Source organism: Delphinus delphis, chromosome 8 (assembly GCF_949987515.2).
Source record: "Delphinus delphis chromosome 8, mDelDel1.2, whole genome shotgun sequence".
In the NCBI taxonomy this organism is placed as follows: Eukaryota; Metazoa; Chordata; class Mammalia; order Artiodactyla; family Delphinidae; genus Delphinus; species Delphinus delphis.
In genome coordinates this window covers 14,585,976-14,612,881 of record NC_082690.1, presented here as the reverse complement: position 1 = coordinate 14,612,881, position 26,906 = coordinate 14,585,976, and the positions used below count along the sequence as shown (strand labels likewise).

Sequence of the window (26,906 nt, the reverse complement as noted above, 5' to 3'; positions counted from 1 at the left end):
CCCCCTCCCCCCTCCCCCCTCCCTCCCTCCCTCCCTCCCCCCTCCCTCCCTCTCCCACCCCTGCCAGCTGGCACCCCTCCCCATAGTCCCCACAGGCCCTTGGGAGGGGGACAGCAAGAGGAGGGATGACCCCACATTTGTGCTGCTGGTGTGAGCTCATCTCAAGGCCCTGGGCCCCATGACAACATGTAACATGGAGGGTAGTCAGAGGGAAGAGGGAGACCCTAGTGGGGGCAGTAGATGGGGTGCGGGCAGGGGGTAAGGCACAAGCACCCGCGGCTACCAGCCCAGCCACACTTCCGCCAGCCTGCTCACTTCCCATTGTCAGGGAGAATCACAATTATGAAACCAATGAAACACTTCCCTCGGAGCAGCTGGGCTGGTAGCTATTTTCACGGGTGGAGTGTATCACATCAAGGGAATCGCTTATCTCAGCAGGTAGAAGAAAGGAATATCTTGGTGAAGATTATCCTGCCAAGCCAGGAGAGCCCGTCCTCAGGGACCACAGACTTGCGGTGGATGTGGGGAGACCCAAGGCCGGGCAGGGTGATGCCAAGACACTGAGAGCTTTTCCTCTGTGGTGGCCGAGGGTGGCAGGCCCCGCCAGGCTGAGCCTGGGTAGGTAGGACCAGAGCAGGGCACATGGGGCCAGTCTTCTCCTAGGGGGCCAGGCTGCTGGGAAGAAGTGGCCCCGTGTGGGTGGGAGATGGGCAGCTGTCATGGCCAGGCACCTACTGACATCATCACGGGGTAAGGGGCCTTGGAGAGAAATGGCCAACAGGCCTGAAGGCAGCAGGGGCCTGGGCCGGGGAAGCAGGCCGGTACCATGTGGGCACCCACTACCGGCCCCAAGGATCCCACCCAAAAGGGGGAATGTGGCGTGTCAGGGGGGAGAAGCCTCATCTCTCACCCGCATGAGGGTTGGCCTCTGAGCACAGGGAAGATGGTGATCCTTAGTCACAGAGCAGGAGGGGTCCTGGATGGGGCCGGCTGATGGGGAGGAGGGGGAGGCCAGGCGGCCCTGAGAGAGCAGGGGAGGGCGGGGCGGGGCAGGGGGAGCGCCGGGCCCCCTCCCACCCAGATGAGCAGAACAGCAAGAGCAGCAGGGCCGCCGGGGCGGGCAGGGGTGGCGGCGCCTCGTTCCCGCCAGCCTGGCACTCACGGGGCCTCGCTGGGCCTGATCTCGTTGCCTTTGTTGACGCAGAAGGGCCGGTACTGTGACTGCGGGGGAAACAGGAGTCGTTAGGGAGGTCGGAGGGCACTCGAGCTCACCAGCCAGATGCCCAGCCCCTAACCTCCGCCAGGAAGCAGCAGTGGTCTGAACCCCGATAATTCTAGGGGCCTGTGGCCTAACCCACAAGCTCCATCTACCCTGGGATGGGAGTTGGGCCCCAGTATTATCAGAGTCTCTGGGTTCACATCCTAATTAGAATTCACTCCATCAGTCGACTGATGAGCTTGAACTTCAGCCTGGTCAACCGGTCTCTCCACTCCCAGGAAGCCCCACCCAGCACCAGCGTAGCTCCCGTTACTACGGTGTTCTCTACTCTACAGAAGTGGTATGAGGGCTTTCCATAGATGGACTCAATGAATTTTCACAAGTACCCAATTAAGTGGGTTACTCTTACCATGCCCATTTTATACATGAACAAGCCAAGGCACAGAGAGGCTAAGCAACTTGCCCAAGGTCACCCAGCTGGCAAGCAGAGGAGCTGGGACTCGAGACCCAGCAACCTGGCTCCAGAGCCCAAGCCCCAGCCCCACCCGTGTCAAGGCACCTCTTCTGAGTCTCAAGACTTGGTCTCTGCTCTCTCTGCATAATTCTCCCTGACAGAAGGGGTGCAGAGAGGGCAAACCACCGCCCCAGCCCAACACCTACTGGGAGCCTCCCATCCCAGACCTTCCGCCTCTCTCATCCCGGAACCCTCAGGGATTCAGGGCGCATCTCTCAGGACAGAGCCGGCGACAACTTTCTTGCCAGCCTGTGTATCGTATCCCACAGCAATTTCACAAAATCAGCACTCCCTCCTCTTCCCAATCACTTCATCAGGGCCCTGAGAAATCGCCCTCCAGCCTGCAGGGAAGAGCACATTGTAGCGGCTGCTTGCCCCTGTGAGCACCCTTGGCCCCCAGAGGGCCTCCAGAAGTGGCTTTGCCCTTGAGCTGGGTCAGAGCCTGGGCCCGCCTCACACCCCAATGACCCCAGTACAGGAGACCCCAAGGGTGATCCCAGTCCCTGCCCTGGCCCTGCCTGCCTGGAAACCTGCATCTACAGTAGCTCCTTGCCTACATCTGGTCCACAGCAGGACTGGGGGCCTGTGGAATGCGGGGGCTGAGGGAACTTAGCTCAGGCCTTGGTTACAACACTTATTAAACAACGGAAGAGATGGAGACCCAGGGCGGGGAAAGACACAGCCAAAGTTACTCAGTGGCAGAGCAGGGCCTGGACCAGGTCTCCTAATCCCCAGGTGCCAGCCTGGACCCCCAAAGGAGTCAGTAAGGCAAAGTGAATAGACCCCAAAATGGCTGAAGCCTTTCTTACAGGAAGGCTGGGTCAATCACATAGATCACAGGTCAGTGAATGGTGCTGTCTTGTCAAGAGTCCAGGGTGGTAGGCGGGCACAAAGAGAGCACCTGGGCAGGGTGCTCCCTGCGCACACACACCCCCATCCCCTGCCCCGTTCCCTCCCTGGCTCAGGGTCACAGCACATGAAAGTTGGAAGAGCTAGGAAAGCATCCAGGCCATCTGCCTCATGTTACAGATGGGGAGACTGAGGCACAGGGGAAGAATGACTTGCGTGGCAAGCTGGTGACAGGACTGGGGCCAGGCCAGCCTCTTCCTACACTAGCACCTGCCTCCATTCCCCGAGCGCTGGGTGCCAGCTGGGGACCCCAGAACCCATCATGCCAGGCATCCCAAGGCGATGATGAGCCGTCTCTGCTGGGATCAGAGCTCTGGGAGGGAGGGAGAGTAGTGGGAGGGAGGAGAAGGACCGAGTCCAGGGAGAGAAAGCTTCCTTTTCCTCTCCATATCTGCTTTGTGCAGCCCTGCTGTTGCGGTGGGCCTGGACCTGGCTCAGATTACACACACCATCACTTAGCTCCATCGCCAGCAAATTAAAGATTCTCTCCAATTAAACCGGCCCCCGTCACTCTTTGCGACCTGAAGCAAATCACCTCTCCATGCTCTGACCTCCAAATGCAAAGACAGAAGGGAGCCGGGGTCTCCAGCCCCTGGGCCCAGCAGATGCCACCCCCATCCCAAGGCAGCTGGCCGACGCCTTCAGCGGGGCCTGGCACGGGCCTTGGAGGAGAGCGTGCGGGGAAGTGAAAGCACAGCATATGAAGGACAGCCCCTGATCGCTGAGGTCTCGGGCAGGGCTCAGGCATGTCGGGTCTACAGGTATTAGAGTCCAACCCCATCTCAGCACCGCATTATAGAGTCCCAGAGAGGGCTCTGACTCACTCAGGACCCCACAGTCAGCAGGTGGCTGGACCCCAAGACCACGCTTCCTCTCGTGCTGCTCTTTGATGCCCCAGCTCAGGGTCATTAGGTATCGAACCCTAAATATATCTATTCCTAACTTTGCAGCCTCTGCCTTGCCCACGCTATCAGCCCAAAGGCTTCTCTGCTGTCAGAGCTGGCCCCCAGGGAAGCGAGACTCACCTCTGGGATGCCCGTCCCCTGGACTCAGCATTTTGGCCACCATTCAACAAGCACAGGCAGCAAACAACCATTTGCACATAAAAAAATCCTGGGCTGCCCACTTTACAGATTAGAAAACCGAGGCCCAAAAAGTGTATCTTTACCCAGGCCCCCTGCCCATTAGCCCTGGGTCTTTCTTTACTACCCTTTGCTGTACGCAGGTATTCAGGCCACTGCCACCTCCAACCCACGGCCCAGACACGTCACCATCCTCCCACAGGCCCTGACCACCTGCTCCTGGGAGCCCCATTCCGTGCCCATTCTGCACACGCTCGTGCCCAGGCAGGCTCTCCTCACTCACCAGATAATTCTGCTTGCTGGATTTCCAAGTCTGGGGCTGGGCCTTGGGGCTCTGGCTCCTGAGGAGGGAAGGATAGCCTGGGGAGACAAGAGGCTCTGGTCAGAGGGAGCACGGGCTGGCGGTCAGGGGCTCAGGGCCGGAGCAGCACAGACGCCATCTCCAAAGTGACTTCCAAGCTCCATCCAGCCCATGACCAAGTGCAGTCAACCCTGAGGGGGCGTGTAGGGTCCAGGAGGGCTGCAATGGAGAATCCTGAGGAGGTGGGCCAAGGGGAGGGGCACCAAGGCAGACAGGAGGAGGAGCAACGGGCCAGGTGGGCTGGGCCAGGCGGCAGGGGAGGGTCACCCCACATCCAGGTCAGGAGCACACCACTTGCTGGGATTTCCCCCACCCACCCTGAAGGCTCACCCCACAGAACCCTCCCCTCCCCAAAGCCCAGGGAAGCCGCTCTATGAGCACGACCTGCCGGGATTTCCACCCTTAGGCACTCCTCCCAACTCCCCCCACGCCCGCCGACTGTGTGCACCAGGCTCCCCACGTATTGGCTGCACGCGCGCCAGGCGCTGTGCTGGGACTCGCATAGGTCTTCCCTGTTTCTGTTGCCCTGAGCTGCACAGCTAATAATCAATGGTCAGAATTAGAACCCAGGTTTGCTGGACTCCAAAACCCATCCTCGCGTTCTGTCTGCCTAGTTTGGCTCCCCCTTCCCTGCTTCACAAGCAGGAGGCTGGGGCCCAGAGAGGGGCAGCCATGTGGCTGCGGTCCAGGGTTAAAACAGCGAGCCCAAGGGGGCCTGGAGCACATGGGCGTCATCTGGGCCTGGGGTCCTCGAGGCGCTGGTCCGGGGCAGCGCTGCCCAAGCCCACCTCCCCACCCCTCCCCCTCAGCCCAGCGGGTCTGTAAGGAGCTCCAGTCCACAGAACTGTGAAAAGTGCTCTCAGTGTCAGCCCTCAGCCTGCAGAGACTGGCGGTGGTGCCTGGCAAGGAACAGGCTGTGCCCCGGCCATGGAGGAGCTCAAGAAATAAACAGGGTCTGTCCTTGGCCCGGGCAGGCTGGAGCCCTGGGCAGGCCGGCCTGCTCGAAGGCGGATGAGCTGGTCAGGCCCAGAAACCACCTGTAGCACTGCCAGGCTGCCGGCGAGGCCGGCCCTTCCCCGCGTTGGCAAGGGGGTGGAAACAGAGCAGAGAACCCGGCTGTCTCCCTGCATCTGGGGATGGGGGCAGCCTTGGAAAGAGAGGGTTCCTCAGGTCCTGAGTGGGAGGTTGAGAGCGGGGAATTCAGGTCTCACTTCTCAGTTCCCAGAAAGAAAATCCCAAGCCAGCCATGAGGGAAGTGGGGATGGTGGTACGGCAGGGCTGTGGTCCAGGAGACCAGCCTGTATAGCAGGCAGCATCCAAGGGCAGGTGGGCTGGGGATGGCAGGGGGCGAGGGGCATGCATCCTCTTCCAGGCGGCTCTGGGGAGGAGGGACCAGGATACCCTAGAAGTGGCAGAGAGCCCCACAGGGTGTCCCATTTGCCCTGCTGTGGGAGGGAACAGGTGGGGGGGTGTAAAACAGGCGGGTACCAGGATGATATTTAAACAGCCCACTGCCGTCCAGTGGTTTGGAAAACTCTGTGGTAGCCTGTCCCAAGGTGGTGAACTGATAGGGGACTTTTCCAGTGCCTGCCGGGAGAGAGAGCCATTAGCACTGGTCCCAGGAGGGGCCAGAGGGTGTCACACGTCCCACGGGCACGGCCGCTCTCAAAGCCCTCACTCAGTCCTCCCTGGCAGCCTGAGTGTACTCCCTGCCTCCCCCCGCCCCAGAGTAGGTGGGGCCAGTCCTCCCAGGCAGGCAGCCCTGCCCAGAACCCCCATACAGGCCATTCCCAGCAGATCTGGGGAGCTGGTCTGCATGAAGGTGACAACAGGTGTCTCGAGGTCCTGGTGTTTTTGAGGAGAGGCTCTCCTAGGACAAGGCCTTCGCCTGGGGAGACTGCAGGCCAACGGGGAGATGCTAGGGAGCGCGAGAGCTCCAAATCACACCCAAGGGTGGCCGTCTTCCCTGCCGGGTGGCCTTTGATCCCAGCTTGACCAGAGAGCAGGGCTGATCTGCTGGAAGCCAGACAGGCCAAAGCGAGTCCCAGAACTCCCCAGGCCTGGGAGTCCTGCAGGCTGGGACCCTCTAGTCATATCTCCTTGCTGGTGGATCCAAGAATCCCAGCCCTGGGTATAGGCTGGGATCCAGCCCGGAAGGGAATGCTGGATGATAAAGCCACCATCCCAGGCCACTGCCTGGAGGTCCGCCTGCCCCTTTCCCACCCCCTCCGCCTGAGCTCACCCAACCTGCTTATCCTGTCTCCCAGGCCAGAGGTCTCCAAGCCAGAAGGCAGACAGGCCTGCTCCCACCTCAGCCCACCACAGCTGCCCCATGCACCTTTCGGAAGAGATGGGAGGGCCGCGGGCCCCACTGTGAGCTGGGGCCTGGCTCAGGCCTGCCCCTCAGGGTGACCCCATCCCCAGGGGACAGGAGGCATCGGCTGCTCAGCCTTGTCGAAGAGCTCTGGGGGGCAGAATCAGACTTGGGAGGCCTTAGAGATCCTCTCATCTGCCTCTCCCAGCAGGGACGCGGCAGGACTCTGGCTCCACGGGCTGCTCACAGGTGCTGTGTGGTCACAGGGTTCTGGAGTCAACCAAGGCTGGGAGTCACTGGCTGACTGAGTTAAATAAACTTTCCGCAGTAGGAAGATCCGGTGCCTGATGGAAGCACCCTGGGGATGTCTGGCGTGGGGGGTGTAGAGGGTGTCGTGTGTCCGCACCTCCCTGACACCGAGGCCTGTATCATAGCACATCCTGAGGGACTGGCGTGTGGTGGCCCAGCCCTCCTGACAGCAGAGACGTGGAGGCAGGGCTCTGATCCTTACAAGGTAAGAGCTTGTGAGTAGAGTCCAAGGCACTCTGGATGGGGTGGGCTCACCTTTCAGGGAGAAGGAAGAGCTGCCTTGCACAGCAGGGAGGTCATTGGAGCTCTGGACGGGGGAGGAGTATTCCCAGGCCCGGGAGGTGTAGTTACCTGGTGGGGAAAGGAAGAGGCATCAGCCCTGGACAGCTTAGCATGGGGGACGGAGGCCGGGACGTGGCCATTTCTGTGAATCTCTCCAGCCCCTGCACGTCTCCAGCCAGGATACTGCTGGGCCCTCGTCACACTTCTGGCCAATCCTTCCTGCCATCAAGTTGTCCTTTTCAACTATCAAGTGTTGTCAGGTCTTTGCCCTACCTAACAGCCCGCTGCCCTCAGATTAAGGCACAAAGTCCTTAGCACAGCCCTCAGCTCTTTCATGAGGCCCTCCCCCCTCCCCACGGTCTCCACTTTCTGCCTTCGCCCGGAGTTGGGCCTCCATCACTCAGCGTTCCAACCAGGCTGCACTCTGAGCTCTTGACACACACCAGGCTCTCGCTTGCCCCAGGCTCTTTGCACAGACCAGATCCTCCGCCTAGAATAGCCCACCTGCTCCCCCACCTGAATGCTTAGCAAATTCAGGGGTCAGCTTCCGTGTCACCTCCCCCAGGTCTGCTTGTGTCTCAGCCCCATGCCCCGTATCGCATTGTAACTCCACATTTAATGGTCCACGTCCCCCACTGGGCTCTGAGGGGGCAGGTGGGAGGCCCATCTGGCCCAGCATCACACCCAGTGCCCGGCACCCAGCCTGCTTCCTGGAAGGTGCTCATTGTACAGCTGATGGATGGATGAATGAGTAAAGGAGCAAATAAATACAAACACAGGCTAAAACTTGGAGGCGGAAGCAGCTGATACAAGTCCTGAAACTCTGTCAGGTTGAACAGGCTGCAAGTGTCCATTTGCAGGTGGACAGAAAAGAGGCCGTGGGGACGGTGTGGCAGGGACAACAGGGGCACCGCGAGGGCCTTCAAGAGCCCCTGTGGGCAGCGCACCCTCTCAGCAGCCCGGAGCGTGGGGGACCCCCCCTGGGTTGAGCTCACTCCGCAGCGGAGCCCACCAGCCCTGGCGATTTTCTCCTGCTCCTGCCTGCGGGGTGGAGCCGGGTCAGTGGTCGCATGGGGTTGGGGCGGGTGGCCTGCCCCGTCGTGGACCCCCTCCCACAGGGACCTCGGGCAGACTCTGCAGCAAGGCCCTCACTGAGTACGCCTGCCAAGGCTCCAAGGGGCCATCCGCCTCGCCCTTTCCTTCGCCCATTCATTGGTCCCCTCTTCCTCTCATTCAACAAATGTTTGCTGAGCCCCGCCTTCTTCTGGACCCTGGGGTCGCAGCGGGGAACAGGGCAGACCCAGCGTCTGCCCTCACGGAGCTCACAGTCTCCTGTGCTTGGTGGTGAACCCAGTCCTGCACCTAGAGGCCTGGGCACGGCCCTGCCCACGATGCCCCTGACCTTCCAGATCTCCGGGGGCCTCGTCCTCACTACCGAGCCCCGACTCCCTTCCACGTCTCTTCAGACGTCCCGGTGCTGTGTCCGAGGGGGGCTCTAGCAGAGCTGGCCCGGTCCCCTCCCCCCCACCACATGTGGCACCCCCCCCCGCAGGAGCCCCCAGAAGCTGGGCTCATCGAAGGTCGGCCCTGCCCTCGGCGCAGCGGTGCCTTCAGCGCTGTGGGCAGAGGGGACCCTGCGCTCAGCAGCTCTCCCTGGGGAAGCCGTGTCTCCACGCCCATCCCACCCCTCCCGGGTCTTAAGGACGAGTCGCCCACACACCTCCCTGGCAACAACACCTCCTGGGTTTCCAGGGATGGCCCATTTCATAGCATGCCTGACTTCTCGTTTCCGGCTCCCCTAGTCTGTCTTAACCACTGCATGACTTTCCGACCCAGGAGTACACAAATCAGGAGAGGTCCTCTGTGGTCCCCTGCCCCGACATCCGCGGAGGGAAGTCCCCACACCTAACCCCGGTGTTCACTTCCCCCTGACTCAGACTTCAGGGAGAAGATCCTATGCACTCAGGGACTTCCAGGGATGCCGAGGTGCCCGGCTGCCTTTCCTCGGCCTGACGACGTCACACACACGCGTACACACGCACACACACGCCCGTACACGCACATACCTGCGCACACGCCCTAAGCCCACTAGGACCGCTCGTCACCCCTCTCTGGGTCCCCAACCCCACATTCACCTCACGTGGGGAGCCCAGGCCCCCTGCCCATGAGCCAGCCCACAGCCCCTCCTGTGTGGCTCCCACACAGGCCCTGCCCACCCCCCAGCTGAGCCACCTCCTACCTTTGGTACCATACAGGTTGTTGAAGGTCTTGTCCTTGGAGAGGCGGCTGGGGGACACCGGCTGGTACGACGTCCTCGACCCACCTGTGAAGCACACGAGGAGGGGCTGTCATCGCAGAAAGGGGGACCTGGCTCAGTCGGGGGCCTGTGGCTCTGACCTGAGGGGTGTACTGCAGGATTCCTTGCCCCCACACAGCGGCCTCTGCCTGTGCCAGGGCCTGTTCCCCCACCAAGACAGCTCCCTTGGGTCTAGGATAAGGTGACCACGTAAGTCACCCTTCCAATCAGAATGGTTCTGCGCGTGAAAGTGTGCTATGAACAGTTATGCTGAGAGGACCAGGTGTATACCTGGAGAGTCCTAGAGGTATGGTTGCCCTAATTAGGGGCTTTGAGGGTCACCAGAGCCTTCCTGAGCCAGGCCCTGTGTGACTGAGACCCCAGAGGCTGGGAAATGGGGTGCCCATGAGGAAGTTGGGCCATGGCCACCGTGGGACAGAGGTGTAGGGCCCTTGACCGAATGAGGGCGGCCACCTGCAGGGCCTGATGAGCTTGTGCCAAAAATACCTCCCCCACTACAGGGATGCTTTCCCCAGGGGTGAGCTCTACATGGCACAGGTGTTTCCCTCCCTCCCCCATTCGGGCTCCACACAGTCTTGGGAGGAAGGCAGACAGAACGGGCTCCACACGCGGCTGCTTCACAGATGCAGACAACGCGTCCCCCACGTGCGTCTGCGTGGGTCAGAGTCCTCCATCGGCTTCTGCCCTCCCGCCTAACCAGCCCCACTCCCGTTCTGGCCGAGCACCAGCTGGTCCTTCTCTAAACCCGCACCCCTGCAGTCCATCCCTCTCACCCTGCGCCCTCTGTCCATCACAGCCACGTCCTCTCTACCGAGCCCCTGGCCCCTCTTGCAGGGAGCCTGGAAACTAATCTCTCCTGGAAGTCTCACTGCCCAGTCCCACTGCCCCAAAGCTCCCAGACTCAGGCCACTGTCCCTTGGTGGCCTTGCTTCCTGATCTCCTTGCTGACTCCCTTGGCCCCTCCCCTGCCTCTACCCTGAGCCCGGGGCTCCCAGATTTCCTCCCTCCGGTCCCCAGTGAAGGGGCAGAGACACTGGAGGAACCTGTTTCTTCTCCCTACAAATGTCACAGCCTGACTCACGGTAACAGAGCAGGAAGCTCTCCTAACAGCTGAGTCCAAGCTCCTTCTTCTCAGATGAGGATACTGAGGGGGCAGTGACCAGCCCAAGGTCACCAGGCCCGGGCTCTCGGGTGACATCTGGGCGGGTCCATGGTCTTTCCTCAATCCCCCATTATTGCTCCGCTCCCCTCCGCCTTCTACAGAACAGGCCAGTCAAGCAGGGGCCAGTCGGGGGACTTGATACCACCCCAGGGTCTGATCCTCAGAAGCTGGGGAGCCAGAAGGGTCTGGGTCAGGGCCAGTAATGCTGGAATGGGGCTGGTTAACGCAGCTCACCCTCTCACAGGACTAGACCCAAAGGAGAGCGCCCTGGGGGAGGGAAGCGAGCAGGACGCGCCGGGCCCAGGCCCCCACCAGGAACGTAGGTCCGGGTACTCAGGTCCAGCTTCCTTGCCGGAAGCCCAGGTGTTGTTTTCAAGTTGGGTGGGGCGGCCAAGGTTCCTCTCTGCTGAGCTCATCTCCCCTGGGCCCCTCCCACCGGGTCGGTGTGTGTGCGCACGTCTGAGGCATGTGGATTAGTGCCCAGGGCCTCGAGGCTCCCCGCTCCAGGCCCTGGCGTCTTCCCCACGTCTCCTTTCTCCCCCTTCTCTGCACACCCTCTCCTGTCCTGACCCCGGCCCCTCACAACACACACACATGCACACACCCCTCTGTCCACCGGGCACACCCACCCTTACGTCACGGGCATCGCTGTGGCTTGTTGCTGGTGCCAAAGAATGTGATGGGCTACCACAGGGCAAGGACAGCCAGGCGCTGGTCCCTACCCACGCCCAGCTGGGCTGCCGCCCCTCAGGCGGCGCCTCGCCAGGGCCTGGGAAGGAGGGCTGAGGGGCTGGCATGCGTGGGGGGGTGGTGAGGAATTTAAAAGCGCAGCCATCAGTCCCCCTGCCTGGACAAGCGGGATGGCTCTGGAGAAGCCGGCCCTCCCTCAGGACCACAGAAACCTCAGCAGAAGCAAAACCCAGCTCAGCCCGGTGGATGGGAGTGGCTGAGGCCAGCAACCAGGAGCCCCTCCGGAAGGAAAGAGAAGGAGGGTGTGGGCTGGAGGCGCAGGGGTGGGAGGGGTGGGCACAGGGCAGGGAAGCTGAGGGGCAGGTGCCAGACGGAGGGCGAGAGGAGGTGCTGCTACTTACACTGGGAACCAGGTAGGCACCAGGACCTTCCCAGGCCTGTCCGCGAGGGTCACTCCCCAGGGGAACCTGGCTGCGTCTCTCCTGGACCATCCCCTCAGCAGAGGATCTGCTCCCTTCCCTTACCCTTGGATGCGAGGTACATGGAGTACTTCTTCACGGTGTCTGGAGCACCCCAGTCGCTGGTGTAGCTGTTATTGTAGCTGTTCACGTAGCGCTGGTCACCCCCTGGGAAGCAGAGAGGTCGGGTCAGCAGAGGGGCAGGTGGGGGGGGATGAACTCAGCCACTGAGGGTGTCGCCGAGGCAGCCTATAGCCCCTCTGTCCCAGGGAGAGGCGAGGTCCCCAACCATGGAGAAGGGGGCTCCCTGCCCAGCATCCCCTCTGGCCCTGAGCTCCTGGGGGGCGAGAGAGGGTCTGTGTGGTGGGCCATCCACCCTCCCTGGGACTGGGCCCCGTGAGGAAGACGTGTGCAAGGCGCTTTGCAGTTTCCAAGGTGCTACCGAGTTTCATCTCTTGTTTGATGTGTGCGTCAAGCCCTGGGCTGATATGAAGACGCCCAGGTGACAGATAAGGAAACCTAGGCTCAGGAGGTGAGTGAAGCCACTGCCCCCTGTCACATGGCCGATAAGGGCAGACGTGGGGCTCGAGCCTTCACCCCTGTCTCCTGGCTCTGTCTCAGCCGCTGCTGGCAGCCCAGGAAGGAGATGGAATGAAGTCCCAGCACTGGCCTCCATGGCCAGGGATCCAGCTGCGGAGCCGTGCAGGGGAGAGTGAGCTACTCAGGAGGGGGAGCTAACTCTAGCTGACTCCCCCCGACACCCACCGGCAGACCCCCTTGAACCCAAACAAATCTGTGACTCCAAGTTTGCCTTTCCCCAGCTGCCCTCTGCCCCCGTCCATTCTCCCGCTACTTCCCCATCGCCTACATTCCCTCTGCCCTTCCGTCTCCCTCTCTCCCGGGCAAGAGGAGGAGTGAGGGTGCTCATCCTTCATCGCCATCACGTGTGCCAAGCAGGGTCCCGGCGCGCAGTAGGCGCTTCACGACAAACAGAAACCCTTCTTGATGTCGGCCCCGCCCCGTCCCCACCAAGCCCAGGATGAAGACGCTCCGGTGCGTCTCAGACCCCACACCTTTGATGGTGGGGATTGAGTCCCTGGTCTGTCCGGTGGGCAGACTGCAATCAAGGGAGAGAAGACGGTCCCTCCAGGGTCTGACTCACCGGCCACCCACGCCCCACCTCCTACAGCCAGACACACTCGCAAGCACACAGCAGTGCCAAAACGCCAACAGGGAAGCCCGGGGCCCCAGGCACAGGTGCAGGGCTGCTGACATCAGTAGCACCCATCCTCTCCTGGCAGCCGCTTCCCGGCACACCTTGGACAGGGCACAGGGCCCCACTTGCACAGAGGCCATGGCCAGCACTATCATGACCTAGAAATGCCACAGTGGGCACCCCAACCCGCTCGGGGCTGTCCTCATCGGTCCGACCAGACCTCAGCAGAGGGGCTCCTGTACCAGGTGTGTACCCCAGGGCTCATGACCGTCACACTCCCAGCTCCCGTGCACGGCCACCAGCAGTAGCTGCTTCTCAGATGAGAGGACACCGGGTGGAGGCGTTGAACAGCGGAGCGTGAAACCCAGCTCGCCCCCTGCTTAGCCGTGTGCCCCTTGAAAAGCTTCTTCTCTAAGCCTCAGCCTTCTCATCTGTGACGTGCAATTCATCCCACAGGGAGACTAAGATAATGTAAGGGAGGCGTTCACACAAAGCCAGCATCCAGGGAGCACCCAATCGCTGTGAGCCGTCCCCTCAGGATGGTCGCCATGGCCATTAGGAGGATTTCAGGACCAAGGTGCCACTTGAAGCCCAATGATGGTCTTGCTGAAATGGCTTATCTGTCCTCAGGTGTGACTGAATGTCCCTCACATCTCACGGGGACACTATGCGACATCACCATCCCCAAGACATACAGACGCTGCCCCCTGAGTCCCAGCCCTTCTGCGCACTATCACCCCCTTCTCATCCCCCAAAGAATCACATGCTCCCTTCGGAGACCAAAGACCAGGGTCGCTGCCTTCGGGGTGCTGGGGCTAGAAGTCATTAGTTAGGCTGCAACCTCAAGGCCTGGGCCACTGGGTGGGGCTCGGGCAAAGTGTCCAGCTTCAGGCCCTAAAGGGACTGGGCTGGGACTGGTGGAAAAGCACTTAGTGGGGCAGTTTCTCATGTTAGGACGCTGTGAGGTGATTCAGTCGCCTCTGCAGAGGACAGAGTGATTCAGTAGAGAAGCTGACTTCAGGGGAGCTGGTGAGTCACTGAGACACACTGTGTCCAACCATCTCCAGCCGGGCCACCAGGCCAAGTCCACCTCTGGGCTCAACACTGCTGAGCATGGCCACGGTGACAGGCAAGTTCTCCCTCCAAGCACACATGCAGTTCTAGGTCATGTGCACTGGAACCTGCAAAGCCACCAGGTTGGAGTCTGGCCCTTACCAGCTGCAGCATCTACACAGCTGCTGGCTTGGGTCCGCCAAGCAGACGCAGAGCTGAATGAAACCAATCCCTGAGTTTGATGGACAACCCACAGAGAGGACATTTGTGCAGCCAGTGCCTGGGATGCTTCCTGCCCTGGAGGCCCCTTGTAAATAGCTGCACAACCGTGGCAGCAACTTCAAGGGAGGGGGGTGCCATCCCTGAATCCTAGTCCAAACACCCTTAAGTGGGATGGGGGGCTGGGAACAGTGAGGGGCCAGCTGGCTCGATGTTGGCCTGCCCCAGGCAGCAGGAACTGACCTGGGAGGAAACACCCACAGCCTTGGGGCCTGCCCACAAGAGGGGACTCACCATTCTCCATGTGGTTCCTCTCGATGAAGTTATGGCTCAGGTCCCCCTTGCACATCTTCTCAACGTGACGCATGCATACATTAAGCAGGTCGTCCTTGAAGTTGTTCAGCGACTGCCCCAGGCCCTCCCCCTCCAATAGAACATGGTAGGTGGGCAGGGGCGGGGGGAGGGAGTAACTGCTCATCAAGGCATCAAATTCCTACCAGGAAAGGAAAGAAGCCATTAACTTTCTGGGTCTTTGGGAGCTATGGGGACCTTTCTCTGCACGGGGCTTTCATGGTCCAGCTGGAAGACTCAGCACAGGAGGCAGAGGAGCTGGGTTCCAGATCTAGCTCTGCTACTAACTAGTCCCACTTTTTCCCACTAGGCACTTGTTTCTTATTCTTCTGTAAAATGAAAGGGTTCAACTAAAATCCACTAGATGCTAATATCCCTAACGGCACTAGCACCGAGACCTGTGACTCCGTGGTTCCCGTCACCTCACAGGGGTTTATGGGTGTGACACAAGCTGTGAAGTCTTTGGGCGTGAAAGCACCAAAGAAAGGCAAGGAATTCCGAGCGTACGGGTCGGTCACGGTGGCTTCTCTCCCTGCACATGCCCACTCACTGCCTCTACACTTTGGCTCTTCTCACCTCCCTTCGCTCTCACTGGAGAATCCCTTCATCTCAAATCCTAATGGGCCTTCAAGACCCAGTTCAAATTCCACCGCCTCCACAAAGCTGTCTCCAGCCTGTTTGCCCATCCCAGAGCTTCCACAGGCTCTTATCTCCTGAACCATAGGCTTTATCACTTAATTACACTCTCTTCTATATTGTTCTCTAATTGTACGTGTCTTATGTTCCCAGCCAGATTGCAGCTCCTTGAGGGCAATAACCATGTCTTATACCTTTCTATTCTCCACAGCACCTAATAGAGTACTGGGCATGCAGTACCCAACACAGTCTAGCAGGTGGAAGGATGGATGGAGGAACTGACAGACAGACAAGAGGAAGGATAACAAATATGCAGCGCTCATGTGTCACACACCCCCATACCCAGTGCAGGCATCACCAATCGATCACAGAACGGTTTCCTACTGAGCCTGGAGCACTATGTGTACTTATCAATTGAAGTTGGGACAAAGCGATATTGTGTGCCATCTTTAAAGTAGGTAAGGAAATGGCTTGGATGGAGAAATTAAATAGACAGATGGAATGGAGCTTAGAGGGACGAATGGATGGATAGATGGATGGATGATGGATGGTGGATAGATGGTTGGATGGACAGATGGACACTGGATGAGGGTCTGGGGGAGTGGATAGAAGGAGTGAGGGACTGAATGACAGAGGAGCTGCTTGTCACCTGCAGAAACAGCACCGAGTCGCTGATGTTGTGGAGCTGCTCCCTGGTCTGCTTGTCGTCCTGCAGCACCTTGGCCCTCTCATCCAGAGCATCCACGATCACCTCCACTTGGTCTGCAGCGTCCTGCTCCCGCTGCTCCAGGGCAGCCTTCACTTCCTCCTTTTGCTTCTCCAGGTCCTGCATCAGGTCTCGGAAGTTCTGCTCCAGGGCGGCCTTCTCATTGGTGGTGAAGCTCTGCGTCCAGAGTGAGGGGAGAGAGGAAGGACGGTTTCAGTAATTAGAAATCTCCCTAGAGGGTGCATCTTCAGGTCCCCAACATAGAGTCAGGGCACTTCTACTGCCCTGACCCTGCAAGCCCGTTCAACCAAGAATCTCATTCAAAGGCATCACCGAGGGATGCCGTCTCTTGATAGAGATGGCCAGGGTTTTTTTTAACAGCCCACTTTTCCTTATCTATCAGCAGCTCCTCCCCCTTGGTGGGTTGACATGAACCATCATTCTACCCTTGGGTAACTCCATGGGCCCAGAAGTTCCCAGATGAGTCAGGGTGTGTCCACTGAAACTTCAACCAGACCCAAACATCATTCAGAAAGTGAATTAATGAGCTGTTTATGCAGCCAGGGTCAAGAGTCAGCGATTTCAGGTTGTAGTTTACAAGCATTCAAACCATGGCAGACATACATCTAGCCACACTGACACAAGTAAAGGGAAAATAGCACGCATTTGGTGGCTGGGTAGCCTGGTGGGCAGAACAGACATCGGTGGACATTGGAAGCCACACTGGAGGACAAGTTGGTCCAGGGTCTTTATTTGCTGGGATGATGTAAAATGAGCATTAGGTGCTGGGCAACATGGATGTCTGGCCCACACTTAGAAGGGGGCAAGAGAACCCAGAAGAAACGAGTGTGGGTTGTAGCTGTGGGCCTGAGACCTCGAGCTGGAGCACAGGCCTGCCTCTTCCGGGCAGCACAGGTTGGGGAGAGCCCTGGAGGCGGCTTACCTTGATGCGGTCCTTCTCCTTCTGCCACTTCTCAGCTTCATCTTCGATCTCGATGATCTTGAGCTGCAGCTGCTCCTTTTGCAGTGACAGCTCTGTCTGCAGGGAAGGAGCCGGGGTTGGAGGAGAAGTCAGGGGGAAGAGGTGGAAGAGAACCAGAGAGTCAAGGAGTGGGCCCACCCAGGGGGCAAACTCGAGCAGGGTCCACCATTCAGCCCTTCAGCCGTTCATTCAGCAAACACTCATCAGGCCGTCGGATATGCCAGGCACCAAAGCAGTCACCGAGGATCCAGCAACAAGACAAACGCCATCTCATTGTAAACTCAGGGCTCTGGGGCTGGGCAGCCCAGCCATGTCTTCATAAGGCTGACCCTCTGCCAGGCCTTCCACCCAACGCGAGCAGGAAGGAAGCTCATTTATGGGGTTCCCACTCCTTTCAATGGATCTGGGGCCATCAGGGAGCAGCTTAGGGGAGAAAGGGCACGCAGCCCAGCTCAGCAGAGCCCAGCCCAGGGAGTGTCCCGTGGCAGTAGCAGTGTGCAGCGTTTCTATGATATGACGTGAGGCTTGTGTTGCAAGCAGGAGCCTGGGTTGCCGCCAGCGGGGACTGTCTGGGCAGGCACAGCTATAAACCTGTTTATGGGAAAGGGAGTGCCGTCTGCAGTTTGGGCAAGATCGAGACTTTATTCAGGGTCCCTGGGGGAGGAGAGAGGCCAGCAAGTGAGGCAGTGAGGGTGGATGGGACAAGAGAAGGAGAGGTTCTAGGCACCCCTGCTCAGGAAGAGAACATGGGCTGGCAGGGTCTGGGGTGGGTTGGGAAGAGGATCTATCAGGAATGAGCTGGGACATGAGCTCTGATGGATACGGAAAGTATGGATAATAGTTTCCTTCCAGCGGAGGAATGTCCTTCTCTGAAAAGCAGCTACCACAGAGACAAAAGTGGAGGCGTGAAGCTAAGGTCAATCCAGGTCAGCCAACTTTGGTCGGCTGGTTCTTTGGTTCTGTGGGTTCCCCACTAGTGCTCCCAAAGCACCCGCCAGCTTGGAAGACAGGTGGGTGATCTCCACCTGAAGGCAGGAAGACCAAGCCATCTGAGAACACCCCGGAGCACTCACCGGTCTCCCCACCACACTGGGTTTTGAACACAGAGTCCCACCCATTTCCAGCCATCTCCTTGAGGAAGCACAAGAAGAGCCAACATGTGGAAGCCACAAACCACCAGGAACGTGAGCTCTCTTGGCAAGAAGTCCTGAGCGGCTGGGAGCACACGTCACAGCTCCTGGATACTCTCCCAGGCCAGGGGGCTGCTGGTGGGTCCCTGTGCAGACACCCAGGGAAGTGGATCGATGGAGGAGAGAGTGTCCTGGCTTTCTTGAAAAAGTGCCCAGAGGGCCAAGAAGCTGGTGGAGAAGGTGGGAAGGCCTAGAGCAGGAGGTGCAGAGCCCCCAGCCAGACAGCCCGGGATTCCAACCCCGCCCGCTCTGCCCACACCCCTGGGCTCCCCAGGCCAGAGACTCTAAGCTCTTCTCAGAAAGCATGTGCCCCACGAGCTACGTGCTGGAAATCTCACAACACGGAAAATGCCATCGCCAGGGATGGAAAACGTTTAAGCGGAGGAGTAGACGCGGATGAAGATGAGGGTTTGGCCTGGTCTCTGGACAAAGGCTGGGAGAAGCCAGCTGTCAATAGACACAGCGGTGGGAGGTTGGAGAGTCAAGGGACCCAGACCCCACATGGGCAGTGGAGACTCTGCGGGGGCAGAGCGAGAGCCCCGAACTCCGAGGTTGGCGGAGCCGGTGGCCTGGAGGGTTCCTGAGAAGCCTGGGACTGGTAGGTGGGTCTGAGTTGTGAGGAAGAAGCCTAAAGGCCGGACAGTGGGTCTGTGCTGGGCAACTTTCCCGTCCCTGGAGAGCCCCTCACCCCCAGCAAGCAAGGCCCCGAGGGGATGGGACGCCGGAAGCCGCCTCCCCCCGCAGCTGAGATGTCCTCACCAGCTCAGCGATAGAGCGGCTGGCGTTGGGGCTTCTCACCTGACCTCTGCACCCAGCACAAGGAAAGCAGAGAACAGAAGTACATTCACTCCCACCCCCAGGTCTGGGGGGCCGGGGGGTAGGCGCAGGGCAGTTCTTCCATGAAATGAGCCTGGGGGATCCAGGAGGGAGCCCACCCAGAGCCCAGGACTGGGGCTCCAAGGCTTTGAATCCAGTTACCACCACCTCTAGGCAGGTGGCCTTCACAAGTTACCAAACTTGGTGCCCCGGTGACTCCATTTTTCGTGGAGGTAGTATGTAAGGCCATCGCCCAGCCAGGTGTGGGGTGAACTGGGACCAGGCAGGTGAGGCTCTCAGAGAGCACCTGGCACAGAGGAAGCGCTGCTGAGGGGTCCCATCCCCACTGCTGGGTGGGGCACTTTCCATGGACCGGGACCCGAGCTCGGAGGGGAGAGGACAGGGTGGCGGGCAGGCCCACAGGGCACGGGTGAGGGGAGTGGGCAGGGGCAAGCGGTGGGGCTGGAGGGTGCCGTTGTGCTGGGGCCCAGGGGTGGTGCGTACACAGTCGGGATACAGAGTGAATCGTCCGGGGGTGAGGGGAGGGAGGGCAAGACATCGGGCTGCAGATGCAAAGTAGAGGCTTAGATGGTGGGGAACTGAAGATTGGAGGATACTGGGGAAAGCGGGAAGGAGGTGGGATAAAGGGGGTGGTGCAGGCAGGCTAAGCCCCTGCGCGAGGGGAGAAGGTTTGCCTAGAGAAGGTGAAGGTAAGGAAGCAGCAGAGGGAGCAGAGGCGCTCGGGGGACCTGCTGGCAGCTGTGGGGCATGGGGCATTAAGGTGAGGAAAGGTCTTACCCGCAGAGCACAGACTCCCTGGCCAAGAGGGAGGAAGAGGCACTGAGTACAGAGGAGGGAGAGTCCAGGGGCTCTAGAACAATGAAGGGCCTCGGCCAAGGGTGGCGGGAGTCAGCCCCTGGGGTCCATCCTGAGCAAGAGAGGCAGGGAAGAGGGAGGCTAGCGGGCGGTGCACAGAGGAGAGCCAGAGGTGTCGGCCAGTGACCTGGGAGGGCCGGAGGGAGAGGCAGCCGATCTGGAAACAGGCGAGAGAAGGGTCAAAGCGGAGCCGCCCTGTCTGCAGCAGTAGGCAGAAATATCAGTCAGGGCGGAGGAGAAACTAGTCTACTGGTTTCTTTGGGGCACCAGGGAAGTCAACATCCGCTGGGAGGGGGCCTTGCAAGGCCAGACTTGCAGGGCACCAGGGACCTTGGGCTGCGAACTCTGTGCTACTAGAAAGGTCTGCTCTCACCTCTGGGATGAGTGCTACCCTGTCAGGAGAAGAGGGTTTGGGGTGAGACCTCTGAGGATATGTCCAGCATCTGTTTAGCCCTTGGCCATTTTTCCCTGCTGGCAGGGTTACATAAAAGCCAGAAAAGGCAGGATATAGGAAACAATAAAACATAGGAAGGCTCCAATATACTGCGTTCTCCTGCAACCTTAGAAGGAAGGACCCTAACTGCTTTACTGAGCATCTACTATGTGCCTGCATTTCTCCTTTCATCTGCAAAAGCCTCCTGGGGAGGCAAGCCATGTTATCCCCATTTTACAGATGCAGAAACCGAGGCCCAGAAACATTGAGGAGCTTGCCTGAGTTCTCCCAGGGAGGAAGTGGGAAGACCACGACACAGCAACAGGACTCAGCTCTGTTACATGGCCTCAACCTCTGGGCTATTCTCTGTACCTTCCAGGACATCATCCGTGCCCTTCACCCCTGCCCAAGCTCCCCCACCTCACGGACGGGACAATTCATCAATTCTGCCTCTTTTCCTCTCCTCCCCACACCCTCCCCATCACCCCCTGAGGCCCCACTTTCTCCTTCTTTCCCTCCTGCCTTGAAATCTGATTAAATCTCCTGATGTCTGACAGGGCCTCAGCTCCCCTCAGCTCCACCCCTGTCTACACCTCCCTCCCGACTTCCTCCTTCTCCCCAGCTCACTCCCTACACCCTGCCCAGGCCTGTCCCTAAATGCCTGCTTTGTTCCCTTCTCCCACACTCCTCCATCTGACTACGTATTCGAATCCCTGAGGGTAACTTAAAAGTACAGATCCCAGGCCCTGACCCCCTGAATCAGAACCTCCCAGGTGACCCCAAGGAGCCATGCCACCCCTATAAAAACAACATTTAAAATGGTGGCGAGAAAACAGGCTGGGCTACGGCCACAGTGAATCTGAATCCCAGCTCTGCCGCCTCCCAGTGCTGTAACGTCGGGTAAGTTTCTTGGCAACTTTGAGCCCATTTCTTCACCTATAAAATAGATGCAGTTACTCCCACCCCGTGGGACCGTCGTCAGAACTAACCGTGTAAAGGCTCAGGCTAGCGCCTGGCACATAGATGTACTCCATAAAGACAGGGGTGTCTCCTGCCTGCCTCCCTGGCACTCTCCTTCCCTGCCTCCTATCTCTGTACCTCTTTTTATTTTGTCCTTTCCTCCCCAGCACCCACAGAGTTCATCCCACCTCCTGTCTCACCCACCCTGTCCTAGAGCAGAAGCTTTCCCCTAGGATCTCTGGGGAGGAGGGTCCCAGCACCTGCCACTGCACCCTAGGCCTTTCGCCTGGCTCATCCTCCCAAACCCCGGTCATGGCTGTCCACCCAAAGAGCCCCAAAAGCCCAGACCAGCACAGCTCCCAAAACTCAATGAGCAGTGACGGCCCATGCCCAGCAGCCCGGCGGTTCAGCCTTCAAGGAAGAATTGGGCAATGAGGCCAGAAGCAAAGCCACAGGCCACGGTGACAGAGAGGAACCGAGCCAAATGATGGCGTCAGGAGAACGACCGAGGCACGGAATCTGAGCCGCGCTGACGAGCTAGGACCTCGCCCTCCAGAGCAATGCTTGGCCTGAGCACTCCTCCCGGCGCCTTGCCAGGCTGCCAACCCAGAGCCCAAGGGGACCCACGACAGGCAGGCCGCCCTGCCGCACGCAGCCATGGCCAGGAATCCTCCCCCCTGACCCGGTGCGGCAGAGGCACTCGGGATAGGCAGAAGGAAGGGCCACGAGACACAGGAAAGGATGTTATGTACATCTCATCAGTCTAATGCAGCCTGGGAAATGCCCAGAGGCAGAGGGGTGGACCACAGGACATCTGTGCACCGTCCTTGTGACATTCGGAGTGGAACCGGAGACCTTCTGATCTTGGGTCAGCAGAGGAAGGATTGTCATGTTGGCACCCCAAGTGGCCTTTCTCCAGCACTACCTCTGCTCGGAGTCTGTAGCGAGATCTGAGGCCCGAGAGATGAGCACCGCAGCCCTGGGTGTTGTCTACACTTTTGTGCAAGTAACCAAGATAGGTCAGCGATCACCTCACCTGGGCCTCACCAACCAGGCTGCAGAACAGGTTCTGGACGGGGCTCCTTGCAAAAAGCTGTGTGGGGCCCTAATGTTTGAGTCTGCAGGGGCTGCCTCCAAAGGATGCCAGGATTGACACGCCAGTCCACTTTGATCTGTCAACCCGTCTAACACTGCTCTGTGCCAACGTCCCTCACGTCTGACATTCCAGCTGAGCCAGACCGGGACGAAGTACCCCACTCCAGCTCCATCTCCACTCAGCCGCTCGGCACCCCCCCCCCCCCCCGCCTACCTACACTGCTGGTGCACACACACGCATGCACACACACACACATACAGTCTGAAGCTCCCACCCCTAAGGTCACTCCAGTGAATCAGACATTTTCCCCTGAGTCCCTGTAATCCCATCCCCCTCAAAGGAACCCTAACCCTTCCCCTAAGTTGCTCCCCAACATTGGTTGAGGACTCAGGGAACTTCTTCCTCAAACAGTGAGCTTGGACAGGTCTCTTCCTTTCTCTGGGCCTGTGTCCCCATGCAAGGTGGACTGACAAGATTGCTAACGCTGCAGTCTGACGTTCTGTCCTCTGCAAGTTGATGTTTACTTACAGCCACTGCTGTGTAACTGGGGGGATGCGCCCCAGACTGGTTTGTGCATCTGAGCTCTGCCTCTTGACCTACATCATGAGCCTTCAAGGGTGAGAACTGTGTCTTTGAGTCCTGTCCCAGTACTAGAACATGAAGTCCTAGTCCCAAGTGCCACCAGAGAAAACTGCCCAAGACCGTCCTGTCCTCCAGGGGCACTCAGGCTTTTCTTAAGTGGAGATACCCTCGTTTCAGATGAAATTTGGGGCCAAACCTATAGATAAATAAGCGCATGCACTGCTTGCACTGGGGGTGGGAACGGGGTCCCCTGACTTCTTGGCACCAATTAGCCCCCCGCCTCATCCCTGATGCCTCAAAGACATTCCCAAGAAGCCTAGGGCTCCAGGGGTCATTTGAAAACTTCCAATCTAGTCCAATCCCTTAGTTTCACATGAAGGGAAACCAAGCCTGAGAGAATGGGAGGGACTTGTCCACCATCTCACAGCTGGTTAGAGGCAAAAACCAGGACTAGAAGTCAGGTCTCCTAAAACACAGCCTGGGGCTCTGCAATTTCCTGGTTACGGGGGCTGAGGGTGATTGGCCCTCGTTCTGTTTCGATCTCCTAGGTGAGGTCCTGGAGGCGGGGACCATGGCCCCTGCCCCATCTCCATCTCCCTATCTGAAGCTTGAAGCCAGACTGGGGTCAGGGAGTTAGGGAAACTGGGGTCACCTTTTTCCTGGGCCACATGAGGCTTCTGCAAAGGATCTTCGAGTCTCTTCTCATCTCTGACTCATCCTTCCTGCCCAGGGGTATGGGTAGGAGAGAGTAACCTACAGACTCCCGGTTAGGAAGGCTGGGCCCAGAGGGTGTCCTGTGCTGCCCCGTTCTGCAGGGTGCAGAAAGTCAGGTGCCCTGCCTTGACCACCGGCTGGAGACCGGCCATGTCACAGAGCTGTGTGGCCGCGGGGGCACCAGCCCAGCATCTGTGGAGTCAGGAGCGGCAGCCACAGCTGAGCCTTGGTCCAGCACACCCTCTCCAGGTGTAAGGTGTCCACGTTCACAGGCTTCCACACGCCCCCGCTCCTCCCCACAGGAGCACATGCGGGATCACGTACACAGAACACAAACACACTTAATGTATCACATACACAGTCATATGCAAACATCCACATATGAATACAACACACCCCTCCCCCCCCACTCCAGCCCTCACCAGGAGTGTCCACCTACAGGCAGAGGTACGTCTGCACATACTCTGTTCCACACACAAAGCACACGGGGCCCAGCGGAGGGAAGGATAAAGGAGGCCACTGGGAGAGTCAAGAGACTGGCTGCGGGATCAGATAGAACAAGAAGGAGCCACTGGACTGCAAAAGCCAACTCTGAAGCTAGAAAAAAAGGGCCTTGAAGCGGTCCTCAAATTCCCTTCTCCTCACCCGTGACTCATCCCAGGAGCCAGCCCTGCTCACGTGGGAAGAATTCTCTCTCCCTTAAGTAAAAGAGAAAGAAAGAAAAGAAAAGAAAGGAAGGAGGGAGGGAGGAAGGGAGGGAGGGAAGGAAGGAAGGAAGGAAGGAAGGAAGGAAGGAAGGAAGAAGGAAAAGACCCAGCTAGACACAGAGCCCAGGACTGCGTGCTGATTCCCTAACCTGACTTGAATTTATCCTATGACCTTGGCCAAGCCCCGCATCTTTGCTGAGCCCCCATTTGCTCATCTAGGAGATGCCTGGTCTCCTGAGGCCTTGGAGGATTGGGGAACCGTCTCTGACGCCCAGCCTGGGGGCGGGAGGAGAAAGAACTGTTTTCTGAAAGGACAAGGGACAGCAAGAGACTTGAGCCCCAGACCCTGGGAACCCCCAGTGGAGAAGATGAGGTGGGAGGACGCGTTGAGGGAGGAGAGACCGGAGGGGCCCGCTGTTACCTCCTTCTCGGCTTTGGCCTCTTCCACGGTCACGGTGCTGTGGTTCTTGTGCTCCTGGAACATGCAGAGGTAGCAGATGCAGGTCTGGTCCGTCTGGCAGAAGAGTTCCATGGTCTTGCCATGCAGGGGGCACTTGCGGGCCTCGAAGTCCCGGATGGGCTCGAGCAGCTGGTGGTCACGGAAGGCGGCGCCCTCCAGGTGGGGCTTGAGGTGCAGCTCGCAGAAGGAGGCCTGGCACACCAGGCAGGACTTGACGGCCTTCTGCTTGTTGCCGATGCACGAGTCGCACAGGACCTCCTCGGAGCCCAACTTGGAGTGCAGGAGGCTGCTCGAGGCGGCCCGGGGGGAGATGTTCCGCTGGAGGTCCCCGGGCTCCATGACGGCCACCGTGGGCTTGCGGGGCTCCGAGAAGATGGGCCTGCGCGGCTCCCCCTTCTCAGCAAAGGTGACAGGTGGCTTCTTGGTGGCCCCCAGCTGGAGCCTGGCGTAGGGGGACATCTTGCCTTCTCCAGAGTCCATGCTGAAGTAGTTGGAGCCCTTGTCATCCACAGACTCAACATACTGGATGATGGCGCCCCGCCCCTTGTTGCCCAAGAACAGGGAGCCCTTTCCCTCGCCTGGCTTCAGGGAGCCACCTAGGCTCTTGCCCTCGGCCACTTCCCTGCCGTGGCCGTTGGTGATCCTGGCCTCTTTGCCTTCGGCCTTGGCCCCAGTCTCCAGGCTGCCTTTGGGGCCCAGCAAGCTGCGGGCACCCCTGGCTTCCGGGCTGGTCCCACCGCTCCTGGAGGCATCTGTAGCTTCCATCGTGGGCTGCCTGGCTGGTCTGTGTCGGGCTCGCTGGAGGTGCGGTGGGTGACCTCTCGCGCGGCGTCTCGGCAGGAGTGGGACAGGCAGCCGCAGAGCCCGAGATACACCTACGGGGAGAGGGGAGAAGGAGTGGAGAGGAGGGGCCACAGGCGAGCCTGACTCAGCGGTCCGGGCCCGGAGAGGCAGGCAGCTCCCAGAGCCAGCAGAGCAGCTAATTACACAGGGGGCCACACCCTACACGTTCATACCTAGCCTGCTTTTTTAAATAAGTGCTTTTTCTCTCCCCCAGTTTAACTATTTTCCATGGCTCAGCAACAAGTCGGGCTGCTTCCTCCTGACTCACTTTCTTCTCATCAGGAAATGGGAGCCTCTGTCCTCACAGGTTTCACTGAGGTGAGCAGTCCCCGGGACAGAAGGCGAGGCGCCCGCGAGGCCCACAGGACAGAGGGCTCTTAATTGGGTCACACAAGCCAAATAACCTTGTCATTTGAGGGCCCAGGTTTCAGAGGAAGATCCCCCGCCGCCCTGAGACAACGGAGCTGCTTCTCATCTTGAAGGGAATGATGGGTTCAGTTGGATTTGGATTTTAGGATTTGGAGGGAAGTAGCTACTGATCATTTAACCCTGTATGCCAACTTCCAGGCACTGTGTTAGCTACATTACCTGTATGAGCTCACTTAAACCTTACAGCAACCTGTTCAATGATCCCCATTTAATAGATGAGAAAACTGAAGCTCTAAGAAAGTAACTTGCTGGCCTAAGTCAGCTGAGTCCGGGTGGAGCTGAGATTTGAACCCAAGGCCTTTGAGATGCTAAGGTCCCGTCAGCCACCTGACTATTGCAATGGAAGACAGCTTCGGAAAGTCACGTCTGTCCCAGAAGCACGAACAAGATGCATACAGCCTTATGTTATTTCTCTCAGAGCAGGTAGAAATAAACTGCTTGGATCCAAAGGACAGACAAATAGTAGTGAGGGACAGGAATGCACGCAGTGCCAGGACAGGGGGCTGCATCCTCGGGGCCCACACACTTCACTCTCATCTGTCTCCACAGTAGGTATGCTGTGTGACTCAGAACAAAATCTGCCCGCCCTCTCTGTTCCAGGCCACGGGCAATACCCTCCAAAAAGAAGCCAGTGAAGTGTGGACTCAGATACCCTCAGAAGTGAGACATTTGGGTACGACTGTCATATAAACACAGACCTCAGGGGAAGAAGTGAGAAAAAACAACTCTAGCCACTTCCTCTCTCTGACCTCCTGCAGGAACTCTGGGGACCCTCCACTCCTGCCAGGACATGCCACGTGGTCCCCTCTGGGCTACGACCCTCTGCCATGGTCCAGGGAAGCCAACACCCCCGCACAGAGTAAAGGGCTGTGCCTCTCCCAGGCTGGGCTGGATGGGGCAGCACAGGAGATGGGCGTGGCTGAGGTGGCAGGTTCTGGACTGCGTGCAGGGCAGTGGGTTCCCCTCCCTTCCCCTCGACTCCGGGTTGGGCTCTGGGAGCCCTACAGCCCCTTTGGCTCA

At 59.0% G+C, this 26,906-nt stretch overlaps 1 protein-coding gene across 1 annotated transcript; it reads right to left on the bottom strand.

The window, feature by feature from the left end:
- Positions 1–50: 50 nt before the first annotated feature.
- On the bottom strand, positions 51–25,481 carry TRIM29 (tripartite motif containing 29). Its single transcript, XM_060017137.1, has 9 exons — positions 24,576–25,481; positions 16,742–16,837; positions 15,742–15,975; positions 14,400–14,598; positions 11,684–11,785; positions 9,230–9,313; positions 6,964–7,059; positions 4,008–4,084; positions 51–1,221 (listed from the first exon to the last, which is right to left on the bottom strand). The coding sequence occupies exons 1-9, from the start codon at positions 25,377–25,379 to the stop codon at positions 1,159–1,161; spliced, it is 1,755 nt and encodes a 584-aa protein (XP_059873120.1). The 5' UTR covers positions 25,380–25,481; the 3' UTR covers positions 51–1,158.
- Positions 25,482–26,906: the final 1,425 nt, after the last annotated feature.

Bases quoted from the DNA above. Each gene is read 5' to 3' on its own strand.
- TRIM29 (XM_060017137.1), bottom strand. From the start codon at position 25,379: ATGGAAGCTACAGATGCCTCCAGGAGCGGTGGGACCAGCCCGGAAGCC. The intron at 15,976-16,741 runs GTAAGCCGCCTC...CTCTGGACGCAG, and splicing joins AGGAGAAGGACCGCATCAAG to AGCTTCACCACCAATGAGAA. The intron at 11,786-14,399 runs GTGAGTCCCCTC...TCTGCTTCCCAG, and splicing joins GAGGAACCACATGGAGAATG to GGGGTGACCAGCGCTACGTG.